This window comes from Cyprinodon tularosa, unplaced genomic scaffold, assembly GCF_016077235.1.
Source record: "Cyprinodon tularosa strain WSP-4 unplaced genomic scaffold, ASM1607723v1 ctg135, whole genome shotgun sequence".
Lineage (NCBI taxonomy): Eukaryota > Metazoa > Chordata > Actinopteri > Cyprinodontiformes > Cyprinodontidae > Cyprinodon > Cyprinodon tularosa.
The window spans coordinates 562,736-581,719 of record NW_024038168.1 but is presented as its reverse complement, the minus strand read 5'-3'; the positions used below and the strand labels follow the sequence as shown (position 1 = coordinate 581,719).

The 18,984-nt window shown below is 36.5% G+C and overlaps 1 protein-coding gene across 1 annotated transcript; it reads left to right on the top strand.

Moving 5' to 3' along the window:
- The first annotated feature begins 861 nt into the window (after positions 1 to 861).
- Positions 862 to 17,347, top strand: pcsk1 (proprotein convertase subtilisin/kexin type 1). The gene is made up of 14 exons (XM_038277872.1): positions 862 to 1,481; positions 2,725 to 2,829; positions 2,928 to 3,050; positions 6,582 to 6,728; positions 7,421 to 7,497; positions 7,736 to 7,824; positions 8,192 to 8,364; positions 11,614 to 11,826; positions 11,906 to 12,006; positions 12,117 to 12,350; positions 13,094 to 13,251; positions 13,349 to 13,482; positions 13,736 to 13,897; positions 15,382 to 17,347. Exons 1-14 carry the CDS (start codon positions 1,293 to 1,295, stop codon positions 15,790 to 15,792), a joined length of 2,316 nt encoding a protein of 771 aa, XP_038133800.1. The 5' UTR covers positions 862 to 1,292; the 3' UTR covers positions 15,793 to 17,347.
- The last annotated feature ends 1,637 nt before the right edge of the window (positions 17,348 to 18,984 follow it).

Here is an 18,984-nt window from a genome sequence, read left to right as displayed (position 1 = left end):
CCATGTTTTAGGGAAGAAATTAGTTAATAAATGCAGACAATGTTAGAAGAGAAAAAAGTGTTTGAGTAGCAAATAAGTCTTGAGTAACAGAGAGTCTCTATTCTATCTGACTTAACTTTGGATCATTTAAAAAAATAATCTTAATTGCAGGAAACATTAAGCCCACAAAGTACCAAATAAGAAAGTTAACCAATTTTTTTAACCATAATCCCCCCTAAAAAAGACATATTGCATAAAAAAACAAAAACTTGTTCATTAGACCTCAAAATTACTGATAAATCTATACAGAACAAATGTCATTGCAAACGTATCTTTTAAGTTACACAGTTTGGTTCTGTGATCATTCTTAACACTTATCCCCCGATTGTTATTGTTGGAAATATTTTTAACGTTCAATAATCCACAAGAGTAAATATATTTAAAGCATTCTTATTGTTTGTACAAATTATTCATTATAGATCCACTATAGAGACCTATATGAGGCTGGGGCATGCATACACTAGTATAAGTAATATGGTCTATTTACATGAAAGATCATATTTGAGTTTTAAACCTAAAGAAGCCCCTCTGACTGAACATAATGGACACCCACTCTCGCTTAGTTCAGGTTAATGGTAAGGAGGAGGAGCTGTCCGAGGTCCTGAAACCAGAAAAAGCAGAATCGCTCTGATAAGAGTTCCTGCAGCTCTAATCTGCTGCTCAGATCAGACAGGAAAACAGCTCCGACATGCCTGAGTGACCGTGATTATAGCATGATGACGCGTGCCACAGATGCTGCACCACATCCGCCTCTACGATGATATATACATAACGCCTAATTTTTTTTTCTTAATTTATCTCTCTGTTTTTGATACTGGTTTGTATCTATTTCAGAGATAAACGCTCGGGATATGTTTAGTCCTCCTACCTCCCATTTAGACTTTCTCCGACAGGGACCGGCAACCAATCTTACCAAAGGTATACGCCAAACTGACGTCAGAGCATCAGGAATTTTTGACGTGTGAACGCCCCCACCATCACCACCATCAACATCACGACCACAGACAAGCACTGACACCAGCCCATCCTCTCAGCAGTATTTCCTCTGCCACAACAAGCAGTTCTATTCATCCCAGACAGCGAGTTTGGAAATACGCTGAATCTGATTTCAAAGGAGCTTTTTAAATTTATTTCTTCTGTTTATCTGGTTGTTATAAATACGCAACGTTTACCTTTGGCAGTTTTTTTGCGCCGCCGATTTTTGGAGATTACACTTTTCTTTTCTTTTCTTATCTGTTTGATTTACCTTTGATATGGAAATGAGATGTGGTCCAGCGGTGATGTGCTGTGTGTTCACCGTCCTCTGCTCCTTGCTGTCCGGCTCTCAGGCGTTGTCTTACGCGGACAGGCAGTACCTAAACGAGTGGGCTGTGGAGATCCCCGGCGGGCTGTCCGCCGCCGAGGCCATCGCCAAGGAGCTGGACTACCAGCTGGTTCGACAGGTAGGCCCACGCCCTACAGTTTGATCACATAGATTTAAAAAGATCATTTAGGGAAAATGTTAGCACATCTAACATAGGCAGACCCAAAGCAGGATGTGTGTGGCTTTATTTTTATTTCAACCGCCTAATAAACCTACAATACAGACAAATCAGTGTGTTCTAAATTATATAATTTGCTTGGAAAGAGGATATGAGACCGAACTCTGTTTAAAAAATATATATATTCCCGTGAAATTATGGAACCACTGGACCCATCCACTATTAGATGCATGATAGGTAAATCTTTTATCAATTTATGTACCTTTTTGTATATGCAAATATCTTTTCCTTCATAGGATGTCCGTTTTGTATCTCCTCCACTCACTGACGCTGGTTCTAAATATAACAAAGCCATGTTAAAAACTCATTACATTATCCTATGGCTTTTGGGTTTGGATTATAAATGTGCAGTTTGCCACAACTTATGTAAGAGACATAGAAAATATATCAAAGCATTTGCTGTGGCCAAATTAGACCAAGTTTAACAATTGTAGTGGTTGCGAAACATGGTAGTGGCAGTATAATTCTGTGAGATTTTCTTTAGCAGGGACAGGGAGGCAGTGGGGAGATTGATACAGGGCTAAATACAGGGTTGTCCTGTAAGGGTATTTTGTGTATCACTGAGCAGCAATATTTAGATTTCACAATTAAAATGTAAGAATCCTTTAATTTTTTTTAACCTTTTTACAACGTTAACTCACAGCGTTAATTGCTATCCAAGTTACCATTACTGTGTCTACCTTTGTGAAAAATGACATAGGCATTGAGAAAGAAAAGAACCTGAGGCTCAAATTTTTAGCTCATTGAAATGTAGTTCTTTTAAGTAATATGTAGACAGTTACTTTAGAAGGATATGAGTTTTAAAATAAATGTAGCAAGCTTAAAAATCATTAATTTAATTCATTTTAAATTATATCGGTCTGGGAAACATATTTATATACTATTAAATTTGGTTTAATGTTGGTGATGCTGCTCTGCCTGCTGCTTTAAAATGTGGATTTATATATCCCCATCTGTAAAAAAAAAAAAAATTAATAAATAAAAACCTATAGAATAGAATAAAATATAATAGAAAAGAAAAGCACAGACAGACATGATGAGTTCAGCATGTCAAATAAAGAGCAAAGAGCTCTGGTATTAGCTTTACCAGATGCTTTATTTCATATTATTCCCCTTTCTGTCTAACATGTTGATCTCTCTGTAGATTGGGGCCCTGGAAAACCATTTCTTGTTCAGAAATCACAATCACCCCCGCAGAATGAGACGCAGTGCCGGGCACATGACCAGCCAGCTCTCAGAGGATGATCGGGTGGGTTGTTTAATGCTTGATCATCTTGACCTAACCTGTGCTGGAGCATCTCCTCTTCAGGGATTGATGAAATCAATATTCACTATTTGTCTCTCCAGGTGTTGTGGGCAGAGCAGCAGTATGAGAAGCGGCGAAGCAAGCGAGCCGCCCTAAGGGAGTGCAGGGACTGCTCAGTGGAGAAGCTTTTTGATGATCCAATGTGGAACCAGCAGTGGTACCTAGTGAGTTATTTTTAATCAAGACTTTATAAAAAGTTTGTTTAAAATCACTCATCTTTACGCTAGAGGTGACTATGGGTTTAGTGCATATAGTACTAGTAACCGTAGGAGTCATTATGCATACTGAAAGTCAAGACCTTAATTGCAGCTTCTTACCACCACATTCTGATGTTGCTCTGGGCAAAGCATTAGTCTGTATATTGTTAGATGGATCTCATGCCGTGGGAAGTGTAGCTCTAGTGAAGGTGTTTGGACTTCCCGGTATAACCAGAGAGGGATTAAGAATTATTTGTGTTTACTTACTGGTCAAATGTTTTGTACACTGGTTCTGATGCCTGCAGTTTGTCTGCAAAAATCTGCATGCATTATAAAACCCTGTGAGAGCTGGACACATCTCACCCCTGTCGTTGTGCATTTGGGACACATGAATGTTTTTACACATTAAGGAAGAGTATCAGCAAGCCTCAGCACATAAATGCAATTGTCAGATGAAAAATAAACCAGAATTGAAACATGCTGCATACACACAAACAAATAATGACAACATCGAGATAGAAAAAAACAAAACAGCAACATTATTTCAAGCAGTTCCAGCCAAAAGAGCCATTTGCTTAATTGGTCACACTGCTGTAATCCATGCAGGACAGGATAGGCCAGAACAGGATGTATTAAATCCTAATTTACCCATAGAGGGATGTTTTAGCCATCATATGGCTTGCAGTAGATGAGAGGACAATCACAGCTGTCCATCCTTTTTATTGCTTTATTTATCCATCTTCATTGGACAGAAGAGAACATCCAGATAGAAAACCACATCGACTTTTGTCCAATTCTTCTCATGAATCAAAGCAGCACTTACTGTGGTTTTCTAAACAGCAATTACTTATACTTAAAATTATGGGCAAATAAATATTCAAATGCAATTAAGATGTTGTGTGTGTCCTTTGGTCACATTTTGTTGTGCAATTTAATCAAAAACTAGTTGCCAAATCCGATGAAACTCAAATCAAATTTTTTCCAACAAGGTATTTGAAAGCTCTGAGACCCAAGATTTAAAACTTTGATTTATGCATCTTTAGTTCATCCAAAGAGAGTAATTTTCTTGGCAGTAACCATAGCCTGCGCGATTGCCCGAGCTTTGCACATACTGAGAGTCTTAAGCTCGTTAGATAAACAAGGTTGGCTGAGAGAGATCACATCCATAGAACTTGGAAAAGAAATTTAAAAAATTAGCCCCAAAATTTGGGTTATTTCCTGCAACACCAAAACATACTTGCCACGTAGCATCAGACGGTTTAAATTTTACGCATATTGGGGAATCAGATGAAGAGAATAAATGCTATTTATAAGGCAGCCTGTGTTCCACCTTTTACGCAATTTATTGACTGAACACACCTGTTTCAGTAAACTGAACAGGTGTGTGTGTGTTATGAAAGCTGTCCATCTGTCCAAAACCTAGCAGATTTTTTTTCCCTTAGTTTTTTGACATAAGATAGAAACTCTTTAAATAATGAAGTCAATAAGTTGAGTCAATAAGTCTATGCAATCAACTGGTTTTTCTTTAGAAATAAAACTTTGAATCCATTTAACTTTATGATCTGATTGAAATGTCACCTTGAGATGACATATGTTGTGAATTGGCGCTATATAAATAAACTGATTTGAATTGAATTGAAACAGTAAACCAAAAACAAGCCTAATTCCCAAAAGATGATGCACTCTTAAGATTGTTCACACCAAATTCCAATGATATTCATCATTTGCCTTGAAGTTGTTGCACTGCTCTGCACAGATAATTTACCAAACATTCTAATGCAAACTGTATAATTTTAATTTCACAAAATGTGGCAAAGTTAAGCTTTGCTTTTCAAAACATTTTACAAGAGTCCTTTAGATTCAACTTTTAGATGCTGTGTTGTTCAAATGTACCTAATTATACGATTGACAAATTGTCTGGCCTTCTATTAACAGCTCACTGAGGATGTCATTCACCCATTTGATTTAGATGTGTTGGAGCAGGATTTTAAAAGTTACTTAAAAAAATGTATCTTCTAAGCTCACATGACTCTAATCAATGATTTACTCTGATGGGGCTAATCACTTACTAAAGAGAGTAAATCCTTAATTTGCCATTTTAGGCTTGATCAACATCACTTACTTACCCCAAATGAGATATCTATTTAAAGATGTGAATGTAGTAAAGACAGATCTGTTCTCTCAGCCTCATCCCTTTTTGCACCTGTACTAACAGAACATGAGTCATGCTTGTGGCGACTGAGAAAACAAATTGAGATGAATCAGCTTTGCCGATGAGGCATGATGACACTAATGGAATCGGCTTCAAAGTGCCGCTTTTTGTATTTCCACATTAAATCCCGTCAGTGTCACAGGGAGGGCCGCATTACTCTAAGTATTCACTGTTTAGGGAAGCCTGAACTCAGAAGCAGATTAAACAGTGATCACATGCTAACTTCCATTTTTATTTCTAACCTTTGTTGTTAAAATGCTTCTTTCTTTCTTTTTTGGAACCAGCAAACGAAAGCCTAGATGACAAACAAAGAAAATTATTAGATAAGAAAAAAACTGAGAGGTCATAAAAGACTGCATGGACAGTACTTACAGGCTAATAACTGTGATACTGGCAGACCTGCAGATACTAGAGTAAGGGTGGAGCTCTGTGACGTGATCAGAGGTGGATAGCTGTAGCAGAGTGTAGGATGAAGTGTGTTTATCTGTTCTGAGTGGGTGACTGCATGAAGCTAATTAGTAAGTGACTCATAAATGTGGTCTGGAATTCCTTCCGCCTGTATGCCGTTGATCATGTCAGTCTGTCTTAATAGCGTTTTTCTTTGTGTGGACACTCACAATAATTATCAGTTTTATTATTGTTTTTTAGTCTCATGCCACCCATCTTAAAGCAAGCTGACTTAAAGCTAGAAACATTCTGAATTACAGAGGTGCAATAGGTGAGAGGACTGAGCAGAAACACAACCAATCAAAGCAGAGGCCAATGCATCGCAGAGATGAGTCATATCTGGGCTGGTGTTCTGCAGCGTCTGAGCATAACGCACATAGAGCAGAGTTCTTTTTTTAGTTTCAGCTTCTTCCAGCTTTGAACCACAATCCTATAGAGGCAGAAAAAGGAAGGCATCGAACCGAACATGTTCATTCATCCTCATTCCTGTGCAGATTTTCTGATTAAAAGGGGATGTTTATGAATATGAGCTGAGCCAAAAAACAAGTGCACGTTCACACAGCAGTTTGAGTCTTGAGACTGAAGACGTGGTACTAAAAAACACAAAAGCCTTAATTAATTTGACCTTCAAGTCGCACTCTTCCTGTAAGTGGTTGTGAAGCAGCGGGAGTGGACTCAAACTCCTACAAAGAAAGAGCTGACAACCCAGTAATGAATGTCTGCAAAGGTCAGCGGACTCAGCAGGCGGGAAGTTTGGCTGACGCTCATCATGATAATGCTTGAAAAGCCTTGTTTAATTGAAGTGATTTCAGAAATTTTTTTTCTGTCCCCACATCCAGCAAGACACCCGGACGTCGTCCTCGCTGCCAAAGCTGGACCTCCATGTAATCCCTGTGTGGCAAAAGGGCATCACTGGGAAGGGAGTGGTGATCACCGTCCTAGATGACGGACTGGAGTGGAACCACACAGACATCTATGCTAACTACGTAAGACACCGTTGCCATGGAGACAGCCTCTGTCGTCTGGACCTCCTGTTGCCATAGCAACACTGCTTGTGACACCTTACGATGTATTTTGTCAAGATGTGTTAATGAACATGCTATATGACGATGCTTCTCTATGAAGGCGGCCCTGAGCTTTTTGAAAATATGAAATCTGAACTTTAAAAGAATTTTTTCTTTGTGCCAATCATCTGCAAGATCTTAGTCTTCCTTTTTTATTTTCAGATCTAATCAACAAGGTTCAATTCTGTATTCAGAAACCATCTATGGCTGCCTCACAAGAGCAATGAAAGAAAAACAGAGCAAAGATGAGACATAATGTATCTCAACAACTCCTAATGTAATTAGGTTCATGCTTATTAATCCAAAGATCAATCAGGCAAGACACCCAACCCTAATAATCAGAGCATATTATCAGCTTTCATTTGCATAATTTAGAAGCAGCAAAATGACTGTCATAAGCATCTGACTTCATTGGAATTGAAGCTGCTACTGTGAACCAGCAGCAAAATGATGACAGTAAAGCTCAAAAGCTCCAAACATTTTGATTTACTAGTTAGATATTACAGTAGACTTAATATATAAAATATGCCTTTAACGTTATTTTAATCGATTTCATTTATTTTCCCATTTTTTTTATGAATATGTTGGACCTGTTTCTGTTATCTTTCTTAAAGGACCCAGCAGCCAGCTACGATTTCAACGACAATGACCCGGATCCTTTCCCCAGATACGACTCCACCAATGAAAATAAGTAAGCCCAAATATTAACATTTGCCTTAAACCTCTGTATGATTGGTCATATTATTTTTATTAGTATTCTTATATAAGTAACAAAAAACATAGTAAAAATGTTTCAAAAGGGCAGGCATAAAGTAAATATTTATTTCTTTACTTAGATTTATTTGATTTAACCAGTTATTTATGTTGTTTATGTAAACATCCTTGAGAGAAAAGCTAAAGATATCAGTGGTTAATTCTTTTTCATTTAGGCATGGCACTCGATGTGCAGGTGAGATTGCAATGCAGGCCGACAACTATAAATGTGGCGTTGGAGTGGCATACAACTCCAAGGTTGGAGGTGAGGGCTTTTACTTTGTCCCAAATGTAAAAACAGTTTTCTAACTCCTTGTTTTTTTGTTTTTTACCTGGAAGTCTTTTATGTTTGTTTAAGAGTTTTTTATACATAATATCCAAAATGTTTGTGATGAGAATGATTATTGTCTAACATAATAATGTCAATTAAAAAGTACTGAGTTTTAGTGTATCGAAAGTGTGTTTTTCACTGAAATGTCATATTACTCAAAGGGACCCTAACTCCCCAAGCTTATTTTCTCATATAACCTGGCTGCTTCTATTTTGAGGTTTTGAATACTCTGAAAACCCTTTTTCTTTTTAAGCTTTTCTTTTCAATTGAAGTTAAAATCTTCCTAACTATCTATCCTCAGGCATTCGTATGCTGGATGGAATAGTGACCGATGCCATTGAGGCAAGCTCCATTGGATTCAATCCTAACCACGTGGACATCTACAGTGCCAGCTGGGGGCCCAATGATGATGGCAAGACTGTAGAGGGTCCTGGCCGCCTGGCTCAGAAAGCATTTGAATATGGCATTCAGAAGGTATTTTCAAATACAAATTCATATATTTTTTTCACCCTAAAGAAATAGTCTTAACCTTGAATTCTTGTAATATAAATGATTGAAGTTTGTTGTGACAAATACAAAAATACACAGTGTAGCTCATAAGAGCAAAGTGGGTAAAAGGGTTTCAACATTTTATGTGTAAAAACGTTTAAGAAGGGACTTCGGGTTTAGCTTAGGCAGCGATTGCAGCTCAGAGCACAAGGCTCTAGGTGATATTTCTGCCTGTTAAAATGCTAATTTACATAGAAATATAGTCAATTGAGTACAGTTACGAGGGGCTATTAAAATGCATCGATTTAAAGTCATTGCACACAATGTAAATGGTTTAGGTAATCCAGTCAAACCCACTTGACAGAATTAGAAAGCTGGAGATATCTGGGTTAAACCAGTTTTCTTGTAATCAAGGTCCTAAAAGGGCTGTAAAGGTTTTAATCGCAAAACATTTTTACTTCAGGTGCATATACAAAAGCTGATACTGAAGGGAGGTTCATCTTTATTTGGGGACACCTGGGGGAGGTTTGTAAATGTTTATGCCTCGCCAGATTTTATTTTAACATATACTTGAACTGATAGCATCCGAAGCTCAGGGTTTACTTGATTGTGGTAGAAATTTTAACACCAAATTTAAATAATGCTTGCATACATCTAAACCTTTCCATTCATCATTTTTTCTCACCCCCACTCTGTATACTCCAGGCTCGATTATTTTTTGATTATTTAAAAGGATTGGTGGATTACATAATAAGTGATAAGTGGAGTACATAGTTGTAGTATCTGATCCATGGACCTGTCAGACCTGTCAGGCTCAATTTATATTGACAAACAATTGATTTCTGAGAAGAAGAAAACATTCTGGAGTTTAAATAAAGGGATTCTAAAGGGGTCCCATGAGGTAAAATAATTGGATACTGCTCCAATATTAAAAAACAAAACAAGATTAGCCTGATTCATAAAAAGTCACATAGTCGAGAAATAACAGTGGATTTGAATAAGACTAAAAATTAATTGAATGAACTCTACTCAAACTATATTAAAAGTGTCTTCTTCTAACATGTAATTGACCATATAACTAAAAATAACATGCAGGCTTTACTTTTGAGCCTTAATGCAGAAAAAGGTATTTGACCTTGTTAATTGGCAGTTCTTATAGAGAGTGTTACAAAAATTTAGATTCCATCCAGTTTTTGGTTGGACCTTACAAATACTCTTTAAAAGTGCAAAGTGAACAATGAAAATACATTGGGAAATTTCACACTGATTTGATTTGGAGAGGGTGGACTAGATAGTGGTGCCCATAAGCCCAGTACGTTTTTTAATGTTCATAGAAGCTTTAAGGCAGGTGATTATCCAGAATAAAAATTTAACAGGCATCCAAGTACTTGGCCAAGAGCAAAAACTTCCTTATTTGCAGATGATGTTTTCATTTACATGTGAAATTTGGAGAGCTCATTTTTAAAACGATGGTAAATACTAAATAATTTAGCGCAGTCTTAAGCTATAAATTAAAAACCTCAAATCTTGTGCCTCATATATGAACCATATCTTGGTGTAAATATCCAAAACACCTATTATACTAAACATTTAGAACTACTGAATAATAAGAGAAAGAAAGAAATCAAGAGGTGGAATTTAATACCATTCGTATTTCTTCAGTCTCTGATTGGATCAGAAAAATGAACATCCTGATGAGGCTGCTGTATTTGTTCCAATTGAAATACCAGATGCACAATTTAATGAATGGGACAAATTATTATCAAGATATGTGTGGAAAGAAAAAAAGCCAAGAATAAAATATAAAACTTTGCAGTTAACTAAAAACAAAGGGAGATTTTGAATGCACTGTTTGAAAGGTTATTATATAGCTGCTCAACTGAGAATTCTGGTTTGTTGGTGTAGATTTTATTTTCATGTCAGATGGAAAGAAATTGAGGAGAATGTATTTGTTGCAGCTTCTGTGCATGCATGTGAAGCGATGAAAAAACTAACTAAAGTAGGAAATAGATGGGTCACTTTACCTTTAAAAACTTTGTTAGTTACTAAGGGAGGCTGGCTTACACAAGATTCTAACATGGTGCTCGTATGACTCAGATTTCATGCCAAATAAGCTGGATGTGAGTTTTAAGAAATGGACTGAACAAGGCCTCACATCATAATGCAGTTTTTCAAACAAGGCACTTTGAGGAATTTCCAAACCTTAACAATACATTACAGCTGAGATGACCTGGACTTCTTTAGGGTTCTCCAGGTGCAACACCATATTAACTGCTTAATCCCTGATGCATGGAGAGTGTTTGAAAAAAAGCTATTGAAAGTGTTTATTTATGCCTATACAAAGGATTTCAGACTAAACCTAATTTCTAGGCTGTATAGTGGACTACAACAGGTCAAAATGACAAGTACCGTGTATGTAAAGCAGGAGTGGGACAAAGCGATAAGTGAATCCCTGAACAAGTTTGGCTTAAATGCTGTTAATTTTAGAGGAAATTATTAAACTCAGTTTTTACCAAATAGCTGTACTGAATTTAGAGTAACATTTGGGCCAAAAATGACTTTTTGTTATGCTGAACTTTTTGCCCAATTTGGACAAATGCTGAGACTAAATATTTATTGGAAATACTGAGTGTAGCAGCCAGGAAATGGTTCAAACCAGGCAAGACATCCATCGACGACTGGTTTTGAGTATATAGCATACGGTACGAGGCACGTCAGTATTTTTGTTTTGAAATAATTAAAAAATATATTAACCTTTTCTGTTCATTACTGTGTGCTACTCTATAGCACAACCTTCAAATTACACTCCAGTTTATCAATACAGTATGACAAAACTGTTACAATTTCAAGCAATGTAAATACTTTGTCAAACAACTCAATGTTTAGTTGCTGGGAAGTGCTAATGGGAGTATTTGTATGCAGCAGAGGGGGTAAGATTGATCAGTTTCAATACAGACAATGCAGTTGGATGCTAAGTGTGAAGATTTTTATTGACAAAATGTCATCAGCTGTAAAGGTATCTTCGATGTTTAACTGAGCATCAGTCAAAACTGATTAAACTGCTATTGGTTGAACCAACAAACAGCTTATATTATCCTTTTCAAATTACAATACATACAATTCTGTTCTGTTGCATTCTAAACAATATTTATAAATATTTTAATTTGCTAAGTAACACGAGATGACCTGATTCCGTGTGGTGATGTAAAACAACTGCTATTGTGTCTTGTGTAGGGTCGAGGTGGAAAAGGCTCTATCTTTGTCTGGGCATCAGGTAATGGAGGGCGGCAGGGTGATAACTGTGACTGTGACGGATACACAGACAGCATCTATACAATCTCAATCAGCAGCGCCTCACAGCAGGGCCTGTCTCCATGGTACGCAGAGAAGTGCTCTTCCACCCTAGCTACAGCATACAGCAGTGGAGACTACACAGATCAGAGAATTGTAAGTAGATTTTAAGAAAGCTCATCTAGTAAATAAGTTTTACTTTATCACATAATTTTTTTTTTACTTTTGCCTTCAGACAAGCGCTGATCTTCACAACGAGTGCACTCAGACTCACACTGGGACTTCAGCTTCTGCCCCACTGGCTGCTGGGATATTTGCCCTTGCATTGGAACAAAAGTATGAGACTCTACAATTCATTGGCAATTTATTAGCACTCGGTTCTGCTTTATGAATTTTATTACATTCTTAATAACCTGCCTTCCTTATGCTTATGTTTGCTGCCTCAGTCCGGATCTTACCTGGAGAGACCTGCAGCACATTGTGGTATGGACCTCAGAATTTGATCCTCTGGCCAATAACCCAGGGTGGAAGCGGAATGGTGCTGGGCTGATGGTTAACAGCCGCTTCGGATTTGGACTTCTCAATGCCAAATCACTTGTAGAGCTTGCTGACCCAACTGTATGGAAGCATGTGCCAGAAAAGAAGCAGTGCATCATTCGAGATGACTCATTTCAACCAAGGTACAGTGCAGATGTTCATGCAGAAATTGTAGATTCTGTTGGATGTTCGAGCATGTCATATAGTAAAGTATGTCTAAGTTTATGTTTATTCCTCAAATTGTAGTAGATTAGAGGTTTCAATATCCCCAACAAAAAGTTCTGATTACTTTGCAAAACCCCTGTTTAATCCTGAAGAGTCGGTTCTACATTTCCTCTACAGTGCTTAGCAGTGAGCATGCCCCTCTGGCTTCATGCCAGCTTAAACACATAAATCCTTTCATTCATCTCTCGGGAGAGTGGGATTAGTTGATTTTTTTTGTGCAAATGAATGACCAAATGTTCCCAAATCTGCAGATGCACATTGTGGACACTTGGGACTGTTGTTAAATAAATATGTCAGCATACAATTAGAACAGGTAGAGTAACAAAATCACGTATCAGGCATAACATGCAATAGTTTTCTGACAAGAATGTAGCAATGCAAGATCAAGAGTATGATGACAAGTGTGAGTAGGTATAGTAAGGTCACGAAAATAAATTAACTTGTTAAAAATATCATTGTTACTTGTCCTCCAAGGTCAGTGGTTTATATAAAAGATACAAAATTAAGGTATTTAAGGGATGATGATATACATTTTTACCATTGTGTTTCTTAAATAATGAGAACGGCTCATTATTTCTCAGGAGTAATATAATGTTCGCAAGAACGTTGTCAAGAAGTGTTGTTTATGTCTCAGGCACAGCTAATTCAATGCATTCCACAGAGACCTAAAGGCAGCAGGAGAGATCACTATAGAGATTCCAACTAAAGCCTGTGCGGGCCAGGAAAATGCTATCCATTCTCTAGAGCATGTGCAAGTGGAGGCAAGCATTGAATATACCCGGAGAGGAGACCTGCACATCACACTCACCTCCCCAGCTGGTCAGCGACGTTCAAGCACAAATAACAAACAAATGTGTAATGTCAAATAAATTAAAGAATAGTTTTAAATAATCTATTCCTTTGGGGTTTTCCTCAGGTACAACAACTGTACTGCTGGCAGAAAGAGAAAGAGACACATCATCAAATGGCTTCAGAAACTGGGACTTTATGTCTGTTCATACATGGGGAGAAGACCCTGCAGATACTTGGACCTTAAAGATCACAGATACTGTGAGTTTTTTATAAATGCACTCATATGAAACTGTCTAATAATTTTGGGTTTGTATTAGTTAATTAAAATATGAAGTAAAACATAAATAAAATCATTTTAGTGTGGGAAAATAAAAGCATAGAAAATATATATATTTTTCTTACTAATGAAAAGATTGTAACTGTAATCCTATTACTGATGAATTTGTAGGTTTGTGGAGCGTCTCCTTTTCTGACTATTTTTATTTAAACCACTCGTTTAATGCTTTTATAGTCAGGGCGGATGGAAAACAAGGGAAGGATCTTGAATTGGAAGCTGATACTCCACGGAACATCAGAAAAGCCAGAACACATGAAGAAACCCCGAGTCTACATTCCTTACAATGCTGTTCAGAACGACCGCCGGGGTGTGGAGCATATGGATGACATGATGGAGGTGAGCCTTGAACACTTTTTAAGATTTTGTAAACCACAAATAAAATCATTCCTGTTTTTTTGTGGGAGGGGGGGTTGTTTGTTTTTTGTGGAATTACAATAAGCTGCAATTACAGCTTTAAGTCATTAGCAATATATGTTTACCACATGTATAAATGTAGAAATTTTCCCATTCTTCTTCGTAAATTTGATCAGTCAGAGCGAATATCTGTAAATGTTTATTTAGGTCTAAAGGTATATTGTGCAAAAATTACTGTCATCTAGCTCTGACTCAAGCTTTCACTCAAATGAATAGTGTATCCTAATACCCAAACGATCTACATTGCCACCTCTCAGTAACACTGAACTTCCAGCCAGTGGAAACATGTTCTTATTCCATGCGTTAGTACTATTTTATCCCTCGCCAGCGTCTGTACTTTTACGATACCGACTCTAATGGGGCTTCTTAATCGGGTGACCAGCCTTAAGTATAAACTAATATAAAAAAGATGCATCGATTAGTGGAGGTAATAACAAACTGACAATAACACATACAGGCAGTAAAAAAGAGAAATTGTTACACAATGTCTCTTTAAGACTGCATCATTCTTACATGTAAATACCTAACTTATTCTATGGAGCTCTGGTTGTCCATTTAGATTATCTTACTGGAAAGTGAAATTCATCTAAGTCTCATGTGTCTTAACTAGATTCTTCTTAAGAATCACCCTGTATTTGGCTTCCTCTGCTCTTCATTGTGCTTTTCTAATGCGTCCTTGATAATCGATGAAACAGTGCTCTCTGAAAGATTCATACCTGACATGTTGTTTCATGAGTTAACCCTGCCTTAAAGTTTTCCACATGTTTATCCTTGAGTTGTCTCTTGTTTCCTTTATTGTAGATTCTGCTTTTTGTCTACCATTGTTCAAACAGATAATCTTTGTGTATACTGACAACAGGTGGACTTTTAACCAGATATTTAAGTTCTGAAAATAACTGATTAGCTTGAATTTTATCCATAGGTATCAGAGTCAGAGTCTACTAAAATATTGGCATTCCAGAATTTCTAGAATATTTTGTAAAAGAAATGGGAACAATTATCTTAACCTTCTACTTAGCTTGCAGCTGCTGTACACTTCTATGTATTGTTTAATTAAATGCAACCTCAATAAAATACATGGACGTTTTTTATGTTTAGCATTAGAACCCTAAAAATGCAGTGTAGTCATTTTTATAAGGCCTTGCATGACCTCAAGAAAGTTAAAGACCTATAAATTGGCATGAGGCCTCTGGCCCTCTCTCACCTGTGTTGTCTTAAATGTATTAATTGTTCTGTTTCTTTCTCCAATCCTCAAGGCAAGACAAATATTTGTTGCAACGCTATGGCCTCAATTCTTCTAAAGCCAAATTATGCTACAAAACCCACAAGCAAATTTTAAGGATTATCTTTCTTTTATAATATGTGTCATAACCGATTGTCTCCTTTTTGTCTGATTGATGAAACAGGAGCCCACACAGCCCCTCCCTCCTCAGAAGACTGAGCCTGCAGAAGCATCTCCTTCACGCTCAGAGAAAGAGCCCAAAACGTCTTCAAGCAGCTCTCCTTACTCCCCTTCCTTGGCCCTGTTGCGACTCCTTCAGACGGCCTTTAATCGACAGGCATCTCAGGTTCCCCAGGCCGCAGCAAGGCCTCTCTCTGCTTGGAGGAAGCAGCAGCAGAGCCAGGGTTTCCTTCCTCCTCCAACAAAACTCCCAGCTCAGAAGCTGTATCAGGCTCTGGACTTGATCAACAAGTTTAAGGGCCCAGAGGACAACCTCTACAGTGACTACAGTGACGGCTTCTACAACAGCAAACCATACAAGCACAGAGACGACCGGCTGCTGCAGGCCCTGTTTGAAATGTTGGATGATGAGTAGAAGCAGGAGGCATAGGGTGCAGGGGGCAGGAGAGGTTACTCCGCCATTGGATTGGGAGCAGAGGAACAAGCAAGGAGATAAAAGAAGGCAAATAGATATCAAACCTCTGGAGGCTAAGTGGAAATGAAATTTACCCAAAAATGCTGCATTTCTGATTTTATTTTCTAACCCATAAATGTTCAATGACCTGTTCTTTTACTCAATTCTTGGAGAAGTAAACTTTCCTAATGTTATTTCAAATATTGACATGTTTAGAGCTCATGTGTTGTAAAATGTATCTTCATGTGGTGAATCTAAACGCATTTAACCAGAATTAAAGGGATGTAGGGAGATATGGTGGCCTTGGCTTTCTTATCTGTACTGCCTGCTCAAGCATGCCACCGTTTAAATCTAGGTTTTGCAGTAGTATCTATATCGATTTGATCATCTTTAGACAATGATTGTAATATGGTTTGAAAGCCCATTTAGCAATTCTATCTATGTTTAGTTATTCCTGATGTTCTAAGCTATTAATATGTTTTCTTTATCCCCCACTGTGTATAAGTTGGTCCTAAAAATCTAAAATGATGAATATATTAGAGAAATTCAAGAAATTGAGAAAAAAAAAAACGAAACGGACATGATTTTTTTAAGTTGGTGTTTAATCTCTTCTCAGGGTACCGACTAAACAAGAAAATAACTGCTTTATTTTCTGTATTCTAAGAAGTATTAAGAGAAATATATATTATTCTTAAAAATGACAATGAAATGGTTTGAACATGATATCAAATGAGAATAAATCATAAGTGAAGAAAAACAAAAAAAAATTGGTAAAAAAGAAATACAGTAGGCTGAGTCAGCACCCCAACATTTTAATTTTTATGAGTGCAATTCTGCATTAAAGAAGTTATTTTTATATAGATGTCTTAAACTTTTACAATCAGTTTAATGGAACATCCAAACTTTTTAAAAGTGCTTTTCTTTGGGGGTGGGGTTTCAGTTCACAAACTATGTGGCAGCAAAATCTATATAATTATTAATAGGTACAACTCCAAACACTGCCAACGCGCTTCTGTCAGAAAGCTTAGCAAAAACAAAAGATAAGATGTTGTTTTCCAGCATATGTACCAGTACAAAAAAAAAAAACAACTCACTTGGCCAAAACCTCCTTAGAATAGAGGCTCAACCTTGAAGCACTCTTGCACATTCATGTTGGATGCCTTAATTCCTGCTATAATTACTGTGCCCGCTTAATCTCTACGAGTTTTTTCTGAATCTAGTCTCAAGAGTTTGTGACATGAATCCTCATAAAACCTTTATGCAGAGTCCCTACTCTTTGGCTTCAAGCTGTCTGCCCCACTTTGCAGCCAGCAAAATCACAGTAATATGATGATGTTTGCATAAAGCTTCCCATGCTCCACTTTATCTATCCCTAAGAGTAGCCTGTGCAGTTTTCTTTGTTTTTCTGTTGACAGATTATTCAGTCAACTGTTGTTTACACAAACTGAGATTTTGTTGCAATTTCTGTATGTATGTATAAACAAATAATAAATTTAGCGAATAAACAGCAAAGTGACATCTTGAGTCGGAGACGTCTTTGTCAGGATACATTGATTCTTGAGATATGTTATCTATAATATTACATTAAAAAGAGATGTAAATAAATAAAGAAAACGGGTCGGATTCATATTTTTTGCTGCTGTACAATTAGATAATTGAAGAGAATGAAGGTGATTAAATGTAATAAAACGGCAAATTGAGGTTGGAGCATCAGAGATAATTTATTTTATATTGGCAATGACCCTAATATGATCAAAGGCAGTTTTAGAAATAATAGCAAAATTTTTACAAATGTTTGAAATCAGATACTATAACCATCACAAAGTTTTACCCTGACATGTGCAGCAAAAGTCCTAAGAATGTTTTGGTAGGCCTTGGGACCAAAAAATAAAACCTCTTAATGCTATTGTTCACCAAAATAAAGTTATTAGGTATATATTAGCTATTATTATGTATGTTAACTGAAGAAAGATCAAATTAATTAATAGTTGTATAAGTTCCTGAAAATAAATAAAAGATAAATAAATAGGGTTATAATATTTGCAAAAAACTTGACTAAGTAGAAACACATAAATGTAAAATAGCACTAGATTTATAAAGCTTACACCATAGGTAAGCTTTATAAAACAACAAGGATTGTAAACAAGAAAAGATGTCAGTAAAATACTAACAATAGTGAACCTTTAAAAGCGCAGTAGGTTTTAAGCTCTTAAAATCACAAATTCTTCATTAAAAATGTCTGAATAACATCTGTGTTAAAAGCTTTAGAAATAAAACCCCAGACAATAGAAAAAAAGAAGAAAAAAAAACATTACATATCAGATAATAGAAATGTGGTGTTATCTTTAAAAATCTAGTTAGTGAAATATCTATTGAAGAGGAGGACAAATTCTGTCTCTACATACTGAGTAGAACAGAAGGATGGTTTTAATCATCAGCTTTGGGTTGTGGGGACAAGAGGTAATGAGTTGTGAGAAATATTCATACATTTCGTCCTTAAATTATTTAATGGGTTATTATAACCATAAGATTATATATATCTTTCTCTTTGAAATAATCACAACCCAGTTTTGTCACCATCTGTTTCTGCTTGGCCAACCTATATTCTCTAATTATGGCTTATGAAGATAATTTTGAAAATGTTGCATTTAAAAATATCATGTGATTCATAAAAAGCTTTGTTTTGCCTGCAATTTTAAAAAGTTACTGAATATTGAGATTACATCTATGCTATGTTTGTCCTTTATCTATGTCTTTGTTTTCTTCCTGATTATGTGATCTTTCATCGATTATTTTAGAATATTGATAAGTTAAATTAAAAAAACACCGGACCATGTGTGCCACAGAAAAAATCTTATGAAGCAAGTTTTCAGGGTGTCATTTTTTGAAGAGATTCAGAAAAAAATAAAAGCATTTAGATTTATTTCTGTGCAATAGCATTCTATACAAAGTCACAACTGATTTAATCTCTTAACACTATATATATTATTTAATATGTATCCAGTATTGTAATATTGTGCTTCACAAAAGTGAGCACTTTATGTTTACTTCTGTTATTGTTACGTTGGCATCAGCCCATCCTTTAGCTGAAGTGGAGCACCAGTTAATCTTCCTTGATAAAGAAAGATTCAATCTAACAAAAAGACTAAAAAG

Coding starts and splice junctions, on each gene's coding strand:
- pcsk1 (XM_038277872.1), top strand. CDS start 1,293: ATGGAAATGAGATGTGGTCCAGCGGTGATGTGCTGTGTGTTCACCGTC. Junction 2,830..2,927: donor AGCTCTCAGAGGATGATCGG/GTGGGTTGTTTA, acceptor TTGTCTCTCCAG/GTGTTGTGGGCAGAGCAGCA. Junction 13,252..13,348: donor CACACTCACCTCCCCAGCTG/GTCAGCGACGTT, acceptor GGTTTTCCTCAG/GTACAACAACTGTACTGCTG.